General features: G+C 50.3%; 1 protein-coding gene across 1 annotated transcript in view; it reads right to left on the reverse strand.

Annotated features, from left to right (window-relative positions):
- Positions 1-20,094, reverse strand: part of flnba (filamin B a) — a 77,024-nt gene that overhangs the window by 8,903 nt on the left and 48,027 nt on the right. The window contains exons 22-38 of the mRNA XM_083669183.1: positions 18,875-19,048; positions 18,500-18,662; positions 18,133-18,293; positions 17,044-17,211; positions 16,621-16,744; positions 16,287-16,440; positions 15,082-15,271; positions 14,618-14,865; positions 14,008-14,088; positions 12,294-12,399; positions 11,774-11,914; positions 10,303-10,431; positions 9,904-10,077; positions 9,215-9,373; positions 7,347-7,550; positions 5,703-5,855; positions 5,270-5,392 (exon numbers count right to left, since the gene is read on the reverse strand). Of these exons, the coding sequence (XP_083525309.1) occupies positions 5,270-5,392; positions 5,703-5,855; positions 7,347-7,550; positions 9,215-9,373; positions 9,904-10,077; positions 10,303-10,431; positions 11,774-11,914; positions 12,294-12,399; positions 14,008-14,088; positions 14,618-14,865; positions 15,082-15,271; positions 16,287-16,440; positions 16,621-16,744; positions 17,044-17,211; positions 18,133-18,293; positions 18,500-18,662; positions 18,875-19,048 (2,652 nt within the window). The remainder of the gene's footprint in view (positions 1-5,269; positions 5,393-5,702; positions 5,856-7,346; positions 7,551-9,214; positions 9,374-9,903; positions 10,078-10,302; positions 10,432-11,773; positions 11,915-12,293; positions 12,400-14,007; positions 14,089-14,617; positions 14,866-15,081; positions 15,272-16,286; positions 16,441-16,620; positions 16,745-17,043; positions 17,212-18,132; positions 18,294-18,499; positions 18,663-18,874; positions 19,049-20,094) is intronic.

The raw sequence follows: 20,094 nt of genomic DNA on the forward strand, positions 1-20,094 counted from the left end.
GGCAGTTAAGTGAGTTAAAAGCAGAAAATAAAAGCACAGAAATTAAAGCCACAATGTGTAATTTCTATTTTAAGTCAAAAGTGCCATCAGTGTGTGTAAAGTGCCATCAGTGTGTGTAAAAGGTGGGTCATTTTTTAAATGTAACTGCCGAGTCATTCGACTTAGCCCCCCAAACTCACGGACTGTGGCTTTAATTCGGTGTTGTAGCTTTAAGAGTTGGCTAAAAGTGGGTCAAGCTTGTTGTGGGTGCATGTGAGGGGCGGGTCAGGTGACAAACACACCACTGGGGCACCATGCTGCAGTCTGAGGTAGATGGAGAGCATTCTGCCAACCTCGTAGTCCACATGCCCAGCGCTAACAACGCACCCTCCAGCCCACAGGGCCGCGCCAGGGGGGCGGCACCGATCCACAGGCCCTCTGCCCGGCCCAGAACCAGGCCAGAGAGCCCCGACACCACCCTGGGTCGGCCCCCGGACCCCCAGCTCCACCACAGAGAGCAGCGGGAGCGGCAGATGGGCCGGGCTTGAGACTGGATCTCCCCAGCGAGGGCCAGGAGAAACCACGTCACTACAGAGGGACGGGGGAGGGAGGGAGGGAGGGAGGGAGGGAGAGGGAAAGAGAGAGAAACACACACAAAGAGATACGAAGACAGGGAGGGACACACAGGGACAGAGGGAAAGAAAGAGAGACAAAGAAGAAGTGAAGATTGGAAAAAAGGTCAGAATAAATACTGTAGCATCAGGAAGGAAACAGCAGAGTAGGAAACAGGAAACATGTTTGGAAGATGAGCACCATGAAACAGTGAACAGGAAGTGAACAGGAAGAAGACAGCTGCAGAGAGATAGCTAGTAAACAAAATGGCTGCTTGTAACTAAGCACTGTAATCAGGAGGGCAGGGCAGGGCAGGGCAGGGAATGGAATTGGGAATGGTATCAAACACGTGTGTTTGATACCATTCCTTATTCCATTCATTACAATGAGCCCGTCCTCTGATTTCTACCTCCGCCAGCCTCCCCTGATGTGCTCCCTAGGAGAGCTGCAGTCAGAGACCTGGTGGGTGTGCTTGGAGAGTGCTGGGCTCTATAGCAGCACACACACACACACACACACAGCTGGCCTGTGCTCTACAGGGACATTACAGCACACTCCACATTCAAGCCTTTTAGAGACACAGTATGTTATGAAGAGCAGCGTGCCTCACGTTACTGTCCAGATGGTTCCAGTTAGAAACTGACAGACTTAGACTCCAGGCCAGACCTAGCCTCTACCTAGCCTCTACCTAGCCTCTACCTAGCCTCTACCTACTCCCTACCTAGTCTCCAGACCCTACCTAGCCTCTACCTAGCCTCTACCTACTCCCTACCTAGCCTCTACCTACTCCCTACCTAGCCTCTACCTAGCCTCTACCTAGCCTCTACCTACTCCCTACCTAGCCTCTACCTACTCCCTACCTAGCCTCTACCTAGTCTCTACCTAGCCTCTACCTAGCCTCTACCTAGCCTCTACCTAGCCTCTACCTAGCCTCTACCTAGCCTCTACCTAGTCCCTACCTAGCCTCTACCTAGCCTCTACCTAGCCTCTACCTAGCCCCTACCTAGCCTCTACCTAGCCTCTACCTAGCCTCTACCTAGCCTCTACCTACTCCCTACCTAGCCTCTACCTAGTCCCTACCTAGCCCCTACCTAGCCTCTACCTAGTCCCTACCTAGCCTCTACCTAGCCTCTACCTAGCCCCTACCTAGCCTCTACCTAGCCTCTACCTAGTCTCTACCTAGCCTCTACCTAGCCTCTACCTACTCCCTACCTAGCCTCTACCTAGCCTCTACCTAGTCCCTACCTAGTCTCTACCTAGCCTCTACCTAGCCTCTACCTAGCCTCTACCTAGCCTCTACCTAGCCTCTACCTAGCCTCTACCTAGTTTCTACCTAGTTTCTACCTAGCCTCTACCTAGCCTCTAACTACTCCCAACCTAGTCTCCAGACCCTACATAGTCTCTACCTAGTCTCCAGATCAGACCTAGGCAGGACAAGTGCCAACAGCTGGCAAAATGAAGAGTAAAATGTTGTTTAAAATGATGTTTAAACCTTTCAGGAGGTTCAACAACAGGTAGAGATGGGGTGCCTTCCCCTTACAGGCCATATAGCTTCCCACGGACCGAGTGAGAGTGCCGTGCCTGAATGGCATAAGCATGAGGTTCATTTGGATCATTCAGTACGTGAGAATACAAGTCACCTTTTGTCTAAAAACCAACAGCAAACACACAGAGAGAAATGGAGTAACATGAAACGGGAATTGGACCAACAGTTGGAATAAATCACATCTATAACCTCAGACATAGTGCAACATTCCTCTCCCCTTCACTTCACTTGCCAGGCATATACCATTTCATCTTCATGACATTCTTACTGTATTCATACCTGAAAATAACATTCCTACAGTAAGCCATCTTGCCAAACATCTAGGCTACACAACATAGACTACAGTACAGCTCTCTGTGCCATGGAGGCAGGAAGTGGCTCCCTCCCAGACAGGATATGAGACAGATAGTGTGAGACACATCCATCAGAGCCCCTTCAGTCAGCTGTCACTGGGGCCAGAGCGAGAGAGGGAGGGAGGGAGGGAGGGAGGAGGGTTGAGAAGAAAGGGAGCTGGGGGGAGAGGGAGGGAGGGAGGGAGGGAGGGAGGGAGGGATACTGGGACTCTGAAACAATGGCATGTATTGATAGTATTCACCTGGCTTTACTAGAATGGGGATCACAGCCAAAAAAAAACAACTCAGTGGTGCAGAGAACCCCACCCTATCCACTCCACACATACACACACTATCCCCCAGCCTAGTTTCCTAGACACTTATGTAGATCTGAAACAATTGGATATTAAATTCCACCTTATCTATCAAAGGACAACGTGGGACATCATCATACGATCTGTCTCATACCCACAATATCAGATCCTTTCAGATCTACACTTCACAAGTGTCTCGGGCGGAGGGGCTAGGGGTTGTTCCTGAGTTCATTTAATCTTGTTTAAAGTCAGTGTGTTGCTGGGACCTAGTTTCTGTTGAAAGCTATCCGTTTGAAGCCAATTGCTGTCAATCTCCAGTGGGAGGGCCTGAAGCTATTCTGCAAGGTATTTAACGCCTGCTCACCTTGGACAAGGACTAAATACATTTATAATTGAGTGGTGAAACCTGTCTGGTCATCAGCAATTACAGAATCTGCAATTCTATCTTGACGTTTGAGAGCGACGGCTTCCGCGACAGCCTCCTGACACGAAGACGAAAGACTCAATCTGTGGAGTCTATCGAAGAAGGCCTGACAGGAGGGCCAAACTACTAGGCATTGTTTATTGTATTTGATTCTTATTTCACTATAATGTGATACAAATATCACAATGGATACATTGGCACTACATCTCCCCTCGCAACCATTCCAATCTAATCTACCCACCATGCTCAACTGACCACGACCTCAGTCGTGGGAGGACTTTGGAACTGCTAGTCAGTGGTCCGGAAAGCAGAGGCTATCTCAGCTTACGCCTGCTTCATGTCCTTCCACTTCCTTGCCCTCACGGAGACATGGATTACACCGGAAAACACAGCTACTATGGCGGCCCTCTCTGATGCCTACCCCTTTTCTCATTCCCCTAGACTCTCTGGTCGAGGGGGAGGCACAGGACTCCTCATCTCGCCTAAGTGGTCACATAATCCTTCCCCTGACACACCCGTCCATATCCACCTTCGAATTCCATGCTGTTTCTGTCACCTTCCCCTGTCAAACTTCACATTGTCGTTATCTATCGTCCACCAGGTCAGCTTGGCGACTTCTTAGAAGAGAGATGTCCTTCTCAGCTTCTTCCCTGAGGACGGTATACTGTTCTCACTACTGGGTGACTTCAACATCCAGTCAGAGAAGCGTCATTCGCCTGGAGTACTTAACCTTCTCTCCTCCTTCGGCCTTACCCTGTCCCCACTCTCCTCCGACTCATAAAGGTGGGCATTCAGCTTGGCCTTGTCTTCACCTGATCCTCCCATACCTTCAACCTTACTGTTACCCCTCTTCCAGTTTCTGGTATCTCTTCTCCTTCTTATCTAAAACCCTGGAACGTGCTGTCTCTGACCAACTGTCTCACTATCTCCTTCAGAACAACCTTCTTGACCCTCACCAACCGCACTCTACTGAGACTGCTCTCCTTGCTGTCACGGAGGCCCTCTACTCTGCTTCCTCCCTCTCCTCTGTTCTCATTCTTATGGACCTGTCTGCTGCATTTGACACAGTAAATCACCCGATCCTTCTCTCCACCCTCTCAGAACTGGGCATCTCTGGTTCTGCACTCTCTTGGTTTGCATCCTACCTGGCCAATCGCTCTTACCAGGTGATGTGGAGAGGATCGCTGTCCTCCACATGAGCCCTCACCACTGGGGTCCCCCAGGGCTCTGTCCTAGGGCCCTTACTGTTCTCACTCTTTACCAAATCTCTTGGCTCGGTAATTTCCTCACATAGTTTCTCCTATCAATGCTACGCAGACGACACTCAACTCTTTCTTTCTTTCCCCCCTTCTGACTCACAGGTGGCAACACGTGTCTCTGCGTGTCTTGCAGACATTTCCGCTTGGATGCCGACACCACCTTCTTCTTCCTTCTTCTAGCATTGTGACTGCCAATAGCCCCTGGTCCTAGCATAGATTACTTTTTCTTATGATGACTTACTTAGACGAATGTATTTGTTGTAAGTCGCTTTGGATAAATACGTCTGCTAAATGCCATAAATGTAAATGTTTCTGGATGGGTCCTGTGTTTCTGGTGCACTCACGCCTGTAGGTTAATCACTCCTGTCCAGGGCTAGCATGCCTGAGACACAGAGACACGGGGGGGGGGGGTCTGGGAAACGGAGTTCAGGCTCAGGTTACAGCTCCATTACACCATGACAGCTTTTATATGCCACACAGACAAGAGGCCCTACAGGTGGCAGATGGCTCATATATATGATATGAAGTCTTCAGAGACCAGAGGCACATCAAAGAGCAGTGAGGGCAGGAGAAAGTTTCTGGCTGTAAGTCACGTCACAGTTCATCACAACTAAAACTGTGAAGCTGAAAGTTAAACGACTTCTCCTCCTGTTCGGCGAAAGGTCACATTGACTTCATTCAAACACAAAGGTCACATGGACACTAAACCTTTGGAAGCGTTTGGCGATATTAAACTAGGTCATTGGGATTGGTCACGGACCCCTAGTTTCCTGTCACAACCGTTCCCACGGAGCTTTTCCTACCTGGGATCTTGAGGTTGAGGTCGCAGACGCTCCCCACGGAGGCGATGGACGCCGCCTTCTGACGACACGTGATGCTCTCCCTGATACGGCCCTCACCTGTCACCTTCACTGTGAACGGACTTCCTGTGGACGGACAGACAGACGAGAACATGATCATCAGACAGAGAAAGGGATAGATGGACAGACAGACAGACAGAGTCGGAACAGACAGACAAGAACATCAGACAGAGAGATGATCATGGGCATATAGGGGGAAGACTACCTGTGTTTTGTTCAAATCTGTTTCTCTATCCAGATTGGAGCCCTCCACCCCGAGAACCCAGTCTCCCCTAGAAACCCGGTCCCCCCTAGAACCCGGTCCCCCCTAGAACCCGCCCCCCTGTCCCCCAATTTCCTCCACTGTCTTTACAGTAGTGCGAGTGTGATGTTGTACCTGGTACATGTTCCTCAGCGAACCTGACGGAGACGATGTAGGAGCCAGGTTCAGTAGGACAGTAGGACACTCCGCAGGTCCCGTCCTCCTGGTCCTCGGTCTGGATGTCCACCTTACTGGGACCCTCAACAGCCAATGCCAGGCCCCCGTAGCCTGGAAACAACCATCGGTTATAGCGCCTTTCACAATATATGTAATAATATTACATTTAAGCCATTTAGCAGACGCTGTCATCCAGAGCGATTTACAATAAGTACGTTTGTCTAAAGTAAGTGAATCAACTATACATCAGTCATCGTAAGTAAAACCTTTGATAAGAACAAGTGCCATCAGCAATCACAGTGCTAGAGATGTTCAGGTAATGTAGGGTGTTAGGGGGTGGAGCTTCTGAAGAGAGGTCATAAGAGAGCGTTGTCACAAAGCGCTTAACAGCGGCACAAACCTAAGACCCCAGAGTGTCAGCCTTCACTCAGAGAGAGCAACATCACATGAGGATTGTCACATTTCTTGGCCTTTTAATTCTGTTGTTGAAGACGTCTGTAAACAGGAAACGGGCCCTGCAGCTGTGTACGATGATGTCATAACGCTGAGTCCACCTTTAATGGTTAAAGCATGGTGACAAGAAACACCGGCTTCACGGCAGGACCGGGTGTAGGAATGGAATCCTTGGAAAAACCGGGCTAATGGTACAGTAATCATAATCCGTGCACATTACACACCTCATGAAAAGACCTGAACTAACGACAGAGCTAATTAAAGAATGGGCCGTGTGGCTTTACCAGAAATAGTAAACGAGTGTTTTTGGGTTTCTCGTAAGTACACAGACGGTGGTACCCATTAAATCTATTTCTATCCCCATACCCACCCTTGGGTCACTTCTCAGTGCTTGGTCCAAGGCCATTGCCATCCTACCCAATTACGCTGATTCGAGAGCGTAAAAAATAGCGTTAAATTAACCATAAAAGAGCCAGACGTTTTGGCAAACGCTCGTCATTTCTCACTTATGCACGTATCTCCAATTACCGGAACTAGCACCCCCCCCACCCCCCCACCACACACCCCCACCCCTGGGAGGTGAGTTCACACAGCAGAAAGTGTCAGAACTATGTGGCACCATCCCAATAGAGGGGGGGGGGGGGGGGGGGGATGAGAGCAGCGCACCACTCTTGTTAGCATCAGTCAACCAGGCCTCTCCATCTGGTGGTCCGCTACATCTTATGAACCCAGTTTAATAACACTGTCATACATTTCACTACGTCATCCCACTCACTTACTCACAACGTTAGTAGAACAATCCTATTTTAAAGAAGTACAGTACACTCCATCACGTACAGGACCAGTCAAAGGTTTGGACACAAACTTGCCAAGAGTGTGCAAAGCTGTCGTCAAAGCAAAAGGTGGCTACTTTGAAGAATCTAAAATATAAAACATTATTGTGGTTTGTTTAACACTTTTTCGTTTACTGCATAATTCCAATTAAAACTAGGTTTAAAACGAGAAAGATAAAGATATGAGAAAGAGAGATAAAAACGACTGTTGTTGTACAAGGAGCCAGATCCACAAGCTGTAAGCGCTGTATGTGACCAGTAACATTTGATTTGAAGTAAAAACAACATAAAATAGAGAGAATTACACGATCCTCACCTGCTTCCCTGGTGTCCACCAGGAAGTGGGCCATGTCAAAGGTGTTCCCCTCCACCAGGCCGGCTCCATAGGCCTTCACCTTGCTGGCGTCTCCGATCTCAGACTGGACCACCATGATGGTGATGGGGCTGTTGGCAACATGGCGGCCGTTCTTCTTAATGCTCACCAGATGCTCCCCGACCTCTCTCGGGATGAAGGAAATACCTGAGGGAGAGAGAGGGAGAGAGAGGGAGGGAGAGGGAGGGAGAGAGGGAGGGAGCGTGGGGGAGAGAGAGAGAGAGAGAGAGAGAGGGAGAGAGAGAAAGAGGGGGGAGAGAGTGGGGGATAGAGAGAGACGGGGGGTAGAAACAGAGGGATGGGGAGACAGTCAGACGCCTCGCAAAACATTCCCCCTACATACCTGCCATACACACGAAACACATACAGCCCTATACAATCAACCCTATACAATCAACCCTATACAATCAGCCCTATACAATCAGCCCTATACAATCAACCCTATACAATCAGCCCTATACAATCAGCCCTATACAATCAACCCTATACAATCAGCCCTATACAATCAGCCCTATACAATCAACCCTATACAATCAACCCTATACAATCAGCCCTATACAATCAACCCTATACAATCAACCCTATACAATCAACCCTATACAATCAACCCTATACAATCAACCCTATACAATCAGCCCTATACAATCAACCCTATACAATCAACCCTATACAATCAGCCCTATACAATCAGCCCTATTCATGAGGGTCGCACCAATAAAGCTAAATGCACAGCTGGAAAAGGACGGGTGGATCTGCTCCGACAGGCCCGTGTGAAGGCAAACAAACCCCACCCTCTCACTCCACGGACTAGCAAGTCCTCAAGAAGTTCTCACCCTCAGGCGGATAAATCTTCAAGGATTGGTGGCAAGGCAATCAATTAATCTACCACATTTCACATTTTATTTGTAGAGCGAGTTTCACAGATCAACGTTTTTTTTCCCACATATGCTCAACAAAAACCGAGCCGAAAAGCCCTGCGAGCAAGCTGGGGCGAGTGGTGGGGCGTTAAAGCCCTGAGAGCAAGCTGGGGCGAGTGGTGGGGCGTTAACGCCAAAGCAGACTCTTCAGAGCCGACTCCAACTTTGAGAGGCAGAAGAATCCACTCCCGCGCTGGAGTCGACTCTCACGGCTATGTGACTCCAAATTCCACCGATAATTCAAGTCTGAGACAACGAGAACTGGAGATAAGATGTTGTGGAGAACGGCAATATTCTCCCAAAGCATCGCCAGCCCAGTCAAATCGTTTTTAAGCATGTATACAACCAATTAATCTACCACAGAGGGAGTTTCATAGGTAAAGGTTTTTTAGTGGGCTTGCTTCAGCAAGTCCAACTACTGTTCTTCAACATACTAGATTCTCACAAATCTCACACAAATTTACACAAAACGGTACACCAGTACTACAGTACGTACGTGACAAGTCTTCATGTTCGTGACAAACTTCATGTTACCGTGTCTGAGGAATTCTAATATGACCTTCAGGGGGTCATGACAATACAACAGGAATGATAATTAGTTCATTTCTGTGACACCTGTTGAGTGATGACATGACACCATGTCTGAGGAATTCTTGAACAACTAAGCCCCAGTCCCTCCCCAGCCCTCCCTCCCTCCCTCCCCAGTCCCTCCCTCCCTCCCTCCCTTCCTCCCTCCCCAGCCCTGCCTCCCTCCCTCCCCAGTCCCTCCCTCCTCAGCCCCTCCCTCCCTCCCTCCCTTCCTCCCTCCCCAGCCCTGCCTCCCTCCCTCCCCAGCCCTGCCTCCCTCCCTCCCTCCCTCCCTCCCTCCCCAGCCCCAGCCCCTCCCCAGCCTACCTATGTGGTTGTTGGGCTGTCTCTTGAGCAGGCAGGGTTCGTCCCGGCCGGAGGGGGCCTTGATGCTGGCGGTCAGCAGACTCAGGTCCGGCTCGTTGATGTTCAGAGCGAAGTCTGCAGCCGAGCCAAGCTTCACCTGGGACCTCCGCCTGTTGTCCTCTGAGACGAGACACACAATGGTACTGAGTTAGCCTCGGCTGACACACAATGGTACTGAGTTAGCCTTGGCTGACACACAATGGTACTGAGTTAGCCTCGGCTGACTTAGCCGCAGTGCCACTATGTAAAGATTTCAAGGCAAATTAATCTATGTATTTAGTAACAATAGAGTAACTATCTTCGATCGCCAAGCGATCAGCGTTTTAGCTGGGGGTTTTTTTTTGCGCATTTTGACATGAATAAACGTGAGTCGGGTTTTAATGATACAATCCAGCGCCACGCTGTTCAGAAGGCCCGGGGAGAACCCTGAGAAGGCCTGTGGAGAACCCTGAGAAGGCCCGGGGAGAACCCTGAGAAGGCCCGTGGAGAACCCTGAGAAGGCCTGTGGAGAACCCTGAGAAGGCCTGGGGAGAACCCTGAGAAGGCCTGTGGAGAACCCTGAGAAGGCCTGTGGAGAACCCTAAGAAGCCTAACCCTAACCCTAACCCTGTGTGCTGGACGGTGACAGACAGCCGAGCTCCGGGTCGTACCAGTGATGCGGGCGGTGAAGGGGCTTCCTGCGATGTGCTTGTTGTTGTAGCGAACCAGGACGTTGTAGTCTCCTGGCAGGGTGGGCAGGTAGGTGACCGTGCAGGTGCCATCTTTGTTGTCGACACAGCTGATCTCTGCCTTGGACGGGCCCTCGATGGCCAGGTCTAAACCACCTGACACGATAGAGGAGAGGAGAGGAGAGGAGAGGAGAGGAGCGGAGAGGAGAGGAGAGGAGAGGAGAGGAGAGGAGAGGAGAGGAGAGGAGCGGAGAGGAGAGGAGAGTGAAAATAATAGATATTTAGTGTCCATTCCTCAATAGAAAATCCACATTTATTTGGTGCCGCAGTATCCAATCAACACACACACTACAAAAACACCACGCACACACACACACACACCTTCTACGGCGTCCTCGGTGAAGATGGTGAAGGTTGTGGTCTTGTTTGCGATGCCGTAGACCAGACCTGGACCGTACGCGGTCACGTTCGGGCTGTTAGCATTGTTGACGTAGAACTGTAGCGGGCTCTCTACACAAAACAACAACAACAACATCATCATCATCATCATCATCAACATTAATAACCTGTCAGAACACACAGCAGCGTCTCAGAGACATTCTCCTGTGACCATGGAACAACTGCACAGGAAACCCGTGGTGAGTACATGTTTGAAGTGCAGGAGGCCAACATACAGGACTACAGCAGGTATCAAAGCTGTGTGCTGGAAAACCTCGTTAGTGCACAGGTGAAGTTATGGGTGGTGGTGCTCATTTTTTATTTCCTGTCTTTTGTGGCTTTTGACAAGACACTTGTCACTTAAAACGTAGTTTGGGGTTTTTAATAACATTATCTTCAACACTTTAGAGCATAATGTGAGTTGGCTGGTCCTTGATTAAGATGATTTGACTGGTCTGGTCCTAGATTAAGATGATTTGACCCAGTCCTAGATTAAGATGATTTGGCCAGTCCCAGATTAAGACGAACAGTTTATACTCAAGAACACAGGGAAGCTGTGGTTGCCATGGCGATGCAACCGCATACTGTAAAAACTTCACTACAGCAGAGGCCAGTCATGGGGCCTAAACAATAGACAAAGCCCAAAGTGTTTCATAAGGAACACAGTTGGCAGCGTGGGGACAGGATATCCACAGACATAATTACATTACTTTCATCATTCATCCAGGAGGAAATGACAGAGTCCTGATCAGAGGCTGGTCAGGAAGGGTGTGGTACATGGCTGTGTGTTCAGACAGACACACACACACACACACACACACACATGCGTGCGTACACACACACACACACACACGCACGTACGCACACACCCACCCACACACCCCCCACCCACCCGCCCCTGGTAATTGTGAAACGCCAGCCCCCTCAGACAAGCATGGACAGGAGGAGGTGAGAGTAGACATGGTCCTCAGTACCACTGCTATTGTCCCTGTGGTGGGAGAGTCCTGCGTACATTCTCCTACGGTGATGTCATTCAGGAGTTCTCTTTCACCGCCTCATATAAATCACCAACCTCCACAGGGGGCTTTCCTCTCCTGTGTTCTTAAACAACATCCATCTCTTCAACTCTCACATCCACTAAGCCTCCCCTGACATGCACACACGCGCACGCACACGCACACACAAAACCCATCTCATGGTATGACTTCAATGTACAAAAATGCTCGACAGGAAATTCATCATTCTGTTCTTTCGGTGCAGGAGAGCAGAGCACCTTGTTACCAGAGCTGTGGCTGTAACACCTGAGACTGAGGGGGAGAGGGGGAGGGAGGGGGAGAGGGGGAGGGAGGGGGAGGGAGGGGGAGGAATGAGGGAAAGCGGGAAGAGGGAGTGTTGGTTTCGTCTGAGCGCTGACCTGGTATGTGTGTTCCATTGAACTTGATGTGCATCTCGTGGAGGCCAGCCTCGGTGGGGGCGAACTTTACGGTGACGGTCCCATCTTTGTTGTCGATTATCTCTGGCTGGGCGGTCTTCCCTGATGGCATGTGCACCTCACCTAGGGGTCAGGAGAGGGGGGTCAGGAGAGGAGGAGAGGGGGGTCAGGAGAGGAGGAGAGGAGGAGAGGGGGGTCAGGAGAGGAGGGTTGCTTAGAACCTCTGTTGTTGTTGGAACCTCTCCTCTTTGTGTCATCCATCATGTGACTAAAGGCTTTCATTCCGATTGGTCTACCTAATGAAACTGAAGACCAGCGTCCTGTCTGACGCCCTCCGACTTGACAACACATCTACTTTCATAGAACCTTCTTTTTTGGTAATGAAACCTAATGTTTTGAGTCAAACCAGGAAGTGACTTGGGTGGCCAACCTCTCCTCTCTGCAGCAGATGGATTACCTCTGCAAGTAACATTCCTCTCTTTCTCATCTCTCTCTCTCTCACCTGTGATCTCTCCCTTCCTGAAGGCGAAGGGGATGACCATGTCGAAGGGCCTGAAGCCTGTCCCGTTCATGCTGTTGACGGGAACGTATGACCCATCTGCTGTCACCTGTGGAGAACATGGGGGAGGGGGGGGGGGGGGGGGGGGGGACAGATGGACCAATGAGACACAGATTATAACTGTATCTCTGTCATTTGCATTCTCTAGTCTATGGGTACTATAGTCCATGTTCTAGTCTAGTGTGGGTACTGTAGTCCATTTTCAAGTCGAGTGTGGGCATTGTAGTCCATTATGTATGATAGTGTGGGTACTGTAGTCCATTCTCTAGTCTAGTGTGGGTAATGTAGTCCACTCTCTAGCCTAGTATGGGTACTGTAGTCCATTCAGGGAATGAGAGGGGAGCTGTGGTGAGGTATACGGGGGAGAGAGAGAGAGAGGGATCAGACAGTCGAACGATTCAGCCACAGCAATGTCGTGCCTCTTGCAGATGAAGGAGGGAGGGATGCATTGAAGGAGGGAGGAGGGAAAGAGAGAGAGAGAGAGAGAGAGATATGATAAATCAGCCACACCACCACACCTGGAAAAGCGAGGAGTCTCCAGAACCCTGGGGATGGAGGAAAAGGAACCTAAATACCCGTAACCATGGTAATGTGCAGTAAAGTACATGAGCTGGAAACAAGGGAGAGGAGATCAAAGAGGAGGAGGAGGAGGAGGAGGAGGTAGAGGAGCACGTTTGGAAAGATGCCCTCCAATAGTCAGACTTACAGTGCTGTACATGCGTGAGTGAGACTGAGGTCTGGCTTAGGAAACTACCTATCCATCCATCCATCTCCACCAGACTGTCCTGCCATCTATCCATCTATCTATCCATCCATCCATCTCCACCAGACTGTCCTGCCATCTATCTATCTGTACTAGACTGTCCTGTATCTACAGTATCAATCCAGGTTGTTTGAGTCTTCTAGCTCCACAGAGCCGGTCCCAGCCTCTCCCACGCTTGCCTGGCCTGGTGGGAACCAGAGACCAGCCTCAGGTTTTCAACTCTCTATTGTCCTGGTGTAACTGGGTTGGCGGGACGCCAACAGAGGGGCCTCTACACCTTTCAGAGAGACTAGATAGCTCAGCGGGACACGCCACTGGACTGGACCTGCTTTTCCAGAACGTCACTTATGCAAACGAAACTGTAATACCTTCGTCAATGTCTTTGTTCCATTTTAAGGCCATTTCATGGAATGGTATGTACAGTAGGCATCTGGAGTGGATTTGTGGGCAAAACTAACAACATATCTAAATGCTACCTAAACGTACAGTCAGAAAGGGTTACCAATGCAAAGATACCGATGCTTCATTCATTGAGGGGTGCAAGGCACAGAGGAGGTTCAGGGGGGGAAAGGGAGGGTGAGGAGATTCAGGGGGGGAAAGGGAGGGTGAGGAGATTCAGGGGGGGAAAGGAGGGGGTGATCAAGCCATTAGGAGACAGCCATTTCCTGGAAACCTCAATGGAGAGAAGCTGGAGTGAGTCATTATTGAGGGAGGCCAGGCCAGGGGTGGGGGGGGGGGTGGGGGTGTGAGTGTGAGGGAGGTCAGGTCAGGCCAGGCCAGGGGGGGGGGGGGTGAGGGAGAGAGAGAAAGAAAGAGAGGAGATAAAGGGAGAGAAGAGACAGATGGAGGTAGAGAGGGGTGTGTGTGTGTGTGTGTGTGTGTGTGTGTGTGTACCCAGGGCTGGAAGCCCACTCCAGGGGCTCCCTGCTGCTGTTGAGCTGCCTGCTGCTGCATCAATGGAGCCTCCTCAGTAGCCTGAGGGGTCACAATGGAGGTCAATCTTTAACACACACACACACACACACACACACACACAAATAATATACACACACACACGAATAATATACACACACACACAAATAATACAAACACGCACACAAATTATACACAAACACACACACACACACACACACACACACAGACACACACAGACACACACAAAACTCTTGTCTTATACAGATGGAGCGCATGCACACACACATACACACAAACACTCTCATATTAAAACAGTCTGTTGGTACTCGAGCACCATACACCATCTCACCATACAGAGACTCTAGCAGGCTGTGTCACCATACAGAGACTCTAGCAGGCTGTGTCACCATACAGAGACTCTAGCAGGCTGTGTCACCATACAGAGACTCTAGCAGGCTATGTCACCATACAGAGACTCTAGCAGGCTGTGTCACCATACAGAGACTCTAGCAGGCTGTGTCTCACCATCACTTTGGTTAAAGGAGACCGTGTCTCACCGTGACTTTGGTTAAAGGAGACTGTGTCTCACCGTGACTTTGAAGGGGCTCCTGGGGACGTTCTCCCCCCCGAAGCGGACGTAGATGACGTAGCTGCCGGGGGTGGGGGCCGTGTAGAAGATGTCGAAGGTGCCGTCCTCGTTCTCGATGACCTCTGCCTCCACCTCCGTCCCATCTGGTGTCACCACCACGCACGTCACCTTCCCCTTCCCGGCAGTCTTGGCGTTGACCACGAAGCCCACTTCCTGTCCGATGGCGATGGTGGGGCCGATGCCTGGGCCTGGGGGGGGGGAGGGAGGAGGGAGGGGGGTTAAGTATTCATTCATTTATTTATTCATTCATGTATTTATTAATTCATTCATGTACTGATTCATGTTTTCATTCATGTATTCATTCATTCATATATTCATTCATTCATGTATTGATTCATGGATTAATTCATTCATGTATTCATTCATTCCTAGACTGCTGACTGATCAGAGCCCCGCCTCCTCACCTGTGACGGTGCACTTGCTGGCGTCCCCGGTGGCGGTGGCCCTGACCCTGTAGGGTGACATGGGGATCTCGTCCCCTCCGTACTTGATGACGATGGTGTAGCGGCCCACCTTGTCCGGCACGTACGACACCTTGTAGGTCCCATCCTGGTTGTCATGGATACTGGTCTTCTTGGCCTTCCCATCCTGGTCCTGGGAGAGAAGAGAAACAATAAACATGTTTAAGATGTTACATTATCCCACGAATGTTACATTATCCCTCAGAGATAGATCCATCTCTGTGTTTCATTAATCCTCGATTTGTTTCTGTAGCTTTTCCACGCTGACGTGCAGCCAGAACCCCTGGGTAACTCAACACAATGACTAAGAGAGCAGTGGAGACCACTGCCAAGGGAGGGAGTGTGTGTGTGTATGTGTGTGTATGTGTGTGAGAGAGAGAGAGGAAGTCTAGAGATATTGTGTATGTATGTGTGTGTGTTGTGTTGTGTTGTGTGTGTCTGTGTGTGTGTGTGTGTGTGTGTGTGTGTGTGTGTGTGTGTGCGTGCTTACACGCGCATGTTGAGAGATCCCGAGTTGAAAGCTGAGCTCACCCTCCAGGAGGAGCTTTAAGACTACATCTGGCCAGTTTACAAGGGCCAGAACAGACCGGACCTCCATCCATTACTAGCCTGCGGAGAACCAGGGTGAGTGGAGAGGACAAGGCTCATCTGTCTCCCAGGGAGATTAATCTATCACAGATACCTAGATGAGAGAGGTCACAGGTGACCATCTATCTGTCTCACGCCTGGTCTCCGGCACGCTCGTCTGGTCTGAAGACATCCACTTGGCTCAAGAAAGAAGAGAGTCTATTGGACGGTCAACAGCATAGAACCAGGGATACTGCCAAGGGAGGGTGTGTCTGTGTGTGTGTGTGTGTGTGTGTGAGAGAGAGTCTCTACATATTATTGCGTTGTGTGCGTGAGCTGGCCAGGAACAGAACCACCCCTGGTCAGCGTCGTCCCACGCTGGCTAACTGGTTCAGAATGTTCACAATGTCCCCAAGAGGGTTCTATAATCCGTGCTCAAAATGGCCTCCAAAGACCTGGAGCCTTGCTACATCACACTTTCACACGCTTCTTATTGTTTTCACACTTTCACATGCTTCTCATTATTAACACCTTCTACTGCACGTGGTTTTTAATAAGACAGACGTGTGATGTCCACTCACGGTGATGAGCACGGCCAGCTGACCCTCGCCCGCGTCCTTGGCGTCGATGGTGAACTCAACGGGCAGACTGGCGGGCACGCCTGAGGTCAGCCCCGGCCCGGTGGCACGCACCTTACTGGCGTCATGGGTGGGCAGGACACGGAACTTGAAGGGACTGGAGGAGGGGACATAACAGGACGTGACACAAGGTGTCATGAGGAGGAAATTCAATCGCAACGTACCTCATCTACTGTAACACATCGATGCTAATTAGCTAGCTCTATCTTCAACACGTTAAGGACACTGCACAGGTATAGGCATGTCACAGGGGTACAGGTAAGTCACGTGTGTTTACCTGCGTGGTATTTCCTCATCAGCGTACTTGGCCACCACAGAGTAGGGTCCCTCCAGTGAAGGGGTGTAGGCCACAGTGTGGGTCCCATCCCCGTTGTCCGTCACCTCCACAGGCTCAGCCACACCTGAGGGGAGAGGACAACATGTTCCTCCGTGTACAGTATGAAGAAGAGATGCCGCAGGTGGACGTGGACGTGGAAGCTACTAGAAGAAAGTTACTGTACTGCAACTATCAATAAGCTACTATAACCATCAATAAGGAACTATAACCATCAATAAGGAACTATAACCATCAATAAACTACTATAACCTATCAATAACAGCTATAATGCATCTTTCTAAGAAGATTTTCTTTTCTGACTTTCTAGTATCTGTCTATGTGGTTATCATTGATGGTTGGTGATTGACTCCCGAAGGTTCTCACCTTTGGGTGCCATGACAGCGACAGAGAGGGGGGCCACCCCGGCCTTGGTGCAGTCCACCGTGAAGGACTGGGGGATCTTAGCCCTGACCCCTGACCCCACACCTGGCCCTGAGATCTTCACCTTACTGGCATCCACAACGTCCTTCACTGGGACCTTGAATGGACTGCCTGGAAGGGGAGACGTAGGGGGAGGTGAGGGGGAGGTAGGGAGGTAGGGAGGAAAGGAAAGAAGCATAGGCAGGGAAAGTAGTGGACAAAAGAAAGGGGTAGAGGGGGAAGATTGGAAGGGATCAAGAGAAAAGGATATAAGGAGACACAGGAAGGAGACAGACATTGAGCAGCGAACAGGACAACCAACACGTATGTTCTGCTACGTACCCATGGTCTGACTGTACATGACCCTCCCTGGGACCGACACGGTCTGATTGTAGGACTGATACATGACCCTCCCTGGGACCGACATGGTCTGACTGCAGGACTGATACATGACCCTCCCTGGGACCGACATGGTCTGACATGGTCTAACTGTAGGACTGATACATGACCCTCCCTGGGACCGACATGGTCTGACTATAGGACTGATAGATGCCCTGGGAACGTGTCTACAGCCCACTGAAATATGAATCTATCAAGCCCCATACGTGTGATTTAGTAGGACCAGTAACTGGAGCAGAGAGATTGTACTACGAGATGTGTGGTCTCGGAATGTCTGCGCCGTGGAGAAAAGAATGCCTAGAACGTTCCAGCTATGGAGAATTCATTAGTTACAAAGGCAGGTCTCCAGACATAGCATCTCGGAGCAGCGTAAACACAGAGTCAACCAAAGGAACAGCTGTCGGAGAGCGAACAGCTTAGAAAGGCCACATGCTGAGACCTCCACCAGGAGGTTCAATAAAGGAACAACAATCTTTCATTTCAGGATGATATAAAACGTTGTCTGATGAGACAACACACATGTTCAATGAACGTTGGGTTAGAAACCATGGAGCGCTGCACAGCTAGAGGAGAGGAGAGGAGAGGAGAGGAGAGGAGGGGAGGAGAGGAGAGGAGGAGAGGAGGGGAGAGAGTAGAGCATGGTGATTTATTTACCAGGGATATGCTTCCCTCCGTAGGTGATGTTGACGTCGTAGAGGCCCGGTACGAAGGGGATGTACTCTACGTTGCAGCTGCCATCTTTGTTGTCCTTGCAGGACATCTTGGATTCTGATGGCCCTTCCACTGTGATGCCCAGGCCACCGATGCCAGCCCCTCTGTGGCCAAACACAACCAGTCACAGTCAACTCAACAGTCTACGTTGGTTTAAAACCCTGGTCTGACCGGATGTAACCCAGCAACCAGAAACAGCGGTATCAGACATGGACCTGTCTCACTTCTCTTCTCTTTCCATTCCACAATGGACGATAAAGGACTACACTACTGAACTGTGATTGACAGAGCCCATAGCTGCTAGCTGTACCTGGTGATGATGGAGAAGTTGTTGGGCTTCTCCGTCAGAGCCTGCTGGAGGCCAGGGCCCTGGGCCAGGACACGGGCGGGGTCACACCCCTCCTCCACCCCTACCTTGAAGGGGCTCTTGGGCACGGGGGACTCGTCATACAGCACCTCCACGCTGTGGACACCTGGTACACCAAGACACACACACACACACACACACACACACGGACACACAGGGACACACACATTGTTAAGAGTAATATAAGAGAAAACTGCATATCAAATTGTACAGTACATTTTTTCTTACTGCAAAAGAAGAATCATATGTTTTAGTTATGTCTAGGCCTCAGACTTCACCAGGCCAACTGACTGGGCCTCAGGCATCAGAGGACCCTACCGTTCTCGAAGGGCGTGTACTCCACGCTGTAGGTGCCGTCTGCCTGGTCGGTGATGACACAGTCGGTCAGGGCGCCAGACGGGTTCTTGACCTGCGCCTGGATGTGGCTGCCGCCACTCTTCGTCAGCCCACGGGCGTCCACCGTGAAGTCTGTGGTAGCCTCTCTGAACACGGCTGTGGGTGAGACGAGGGAGGGAGGGAGGGAGGGAGGGAGAGGAAGGGAGAGAGAGAGAGAGTGAGAGGAAGAGAGGGAGAGAGGAAGGGGGAGGGAGAGAGAGAGGAAGGGAGAGAGAGGGAGTGAGAGGAAGAGAGGGAGAGAGAGAGAGAGCGAGTGAGAGAGAGATTGTCTATGTAATAATCACGGTAAAACATGAGATGTCTTCTCGTTGTGTAACGTCGACAGGGACTCATCAAACCTCCTATGACTGAGAGAAGAGTGTTAAGAAAAAAACACGAAACTCATAAAACATCCCAAATCCCTTTCTTAAGCCTTCATATAAATGTCATCACCACCACCGCCCACCCACCCACCTCCCCTTCCTCCCTCCGTCCCTCCGTCCCTCCCTCCCCCTTTGAAGTAAGAAAGGCTCCTTCCACTAAAGCCTCTCTGACGTGATGGTCAGTCTTAGCGCTGGCTGAGGTCATTGCTTTGAGAACTCAACAAAAAGCAAACAGACACTGAAAAGCTGAGAGAAAAGCTGCAGAAACACGTTTTTTTTCCCGCTCTCTCTCTTTCTCTCTCTCTCTTTCAGTCTCTTTTTCTCTCTCTCTTTCTCTCTCTCTTTCAGTCTCTCTTTGACAAAGGTGAGTAAACAGTTTCAGGTTCTCTGTTGTCATGGGAACCAGCAAAACAAACAGAGGTCTAGGTCAGAGTGGAGATTAACACCTTTATACAGGTGCGTCAGGGGAGGCTGGTGGAGGTAGAAATCGGAGGACGGGCTCTTGTAATGCACGAAACGGCATTGCAATGAGCCCGTCCTCCGATTTCTACCGCCACCAGCCTCCCCTGAGGTACTTAGAATGATGCAATAGTGTGAGAGAGAGATACAATGACAGAGATACAATATTCATGCTTATCTTCTTAACATAACAGCTAACAGCACCGCTCCAAACCCAGGAACACCCACAACAACACAGTTATGAGACCTTAACTCATGACATTATTCACCAGAAATGCATAAATGACTTTGCTTTATTTTGTAGCCAATCAAGGTATTGTT

Source organism: Argentina silus (genome assembly GCF_951799395.1).
Source record: "Argentina silus genome assembly, chromosome: 4".
Lineage (NCBI taxonomy): Eukaryota > Metazoa > Chordata > Actinopteri > Argentiniformes > Argentinidae > Argentina > Argentina silus.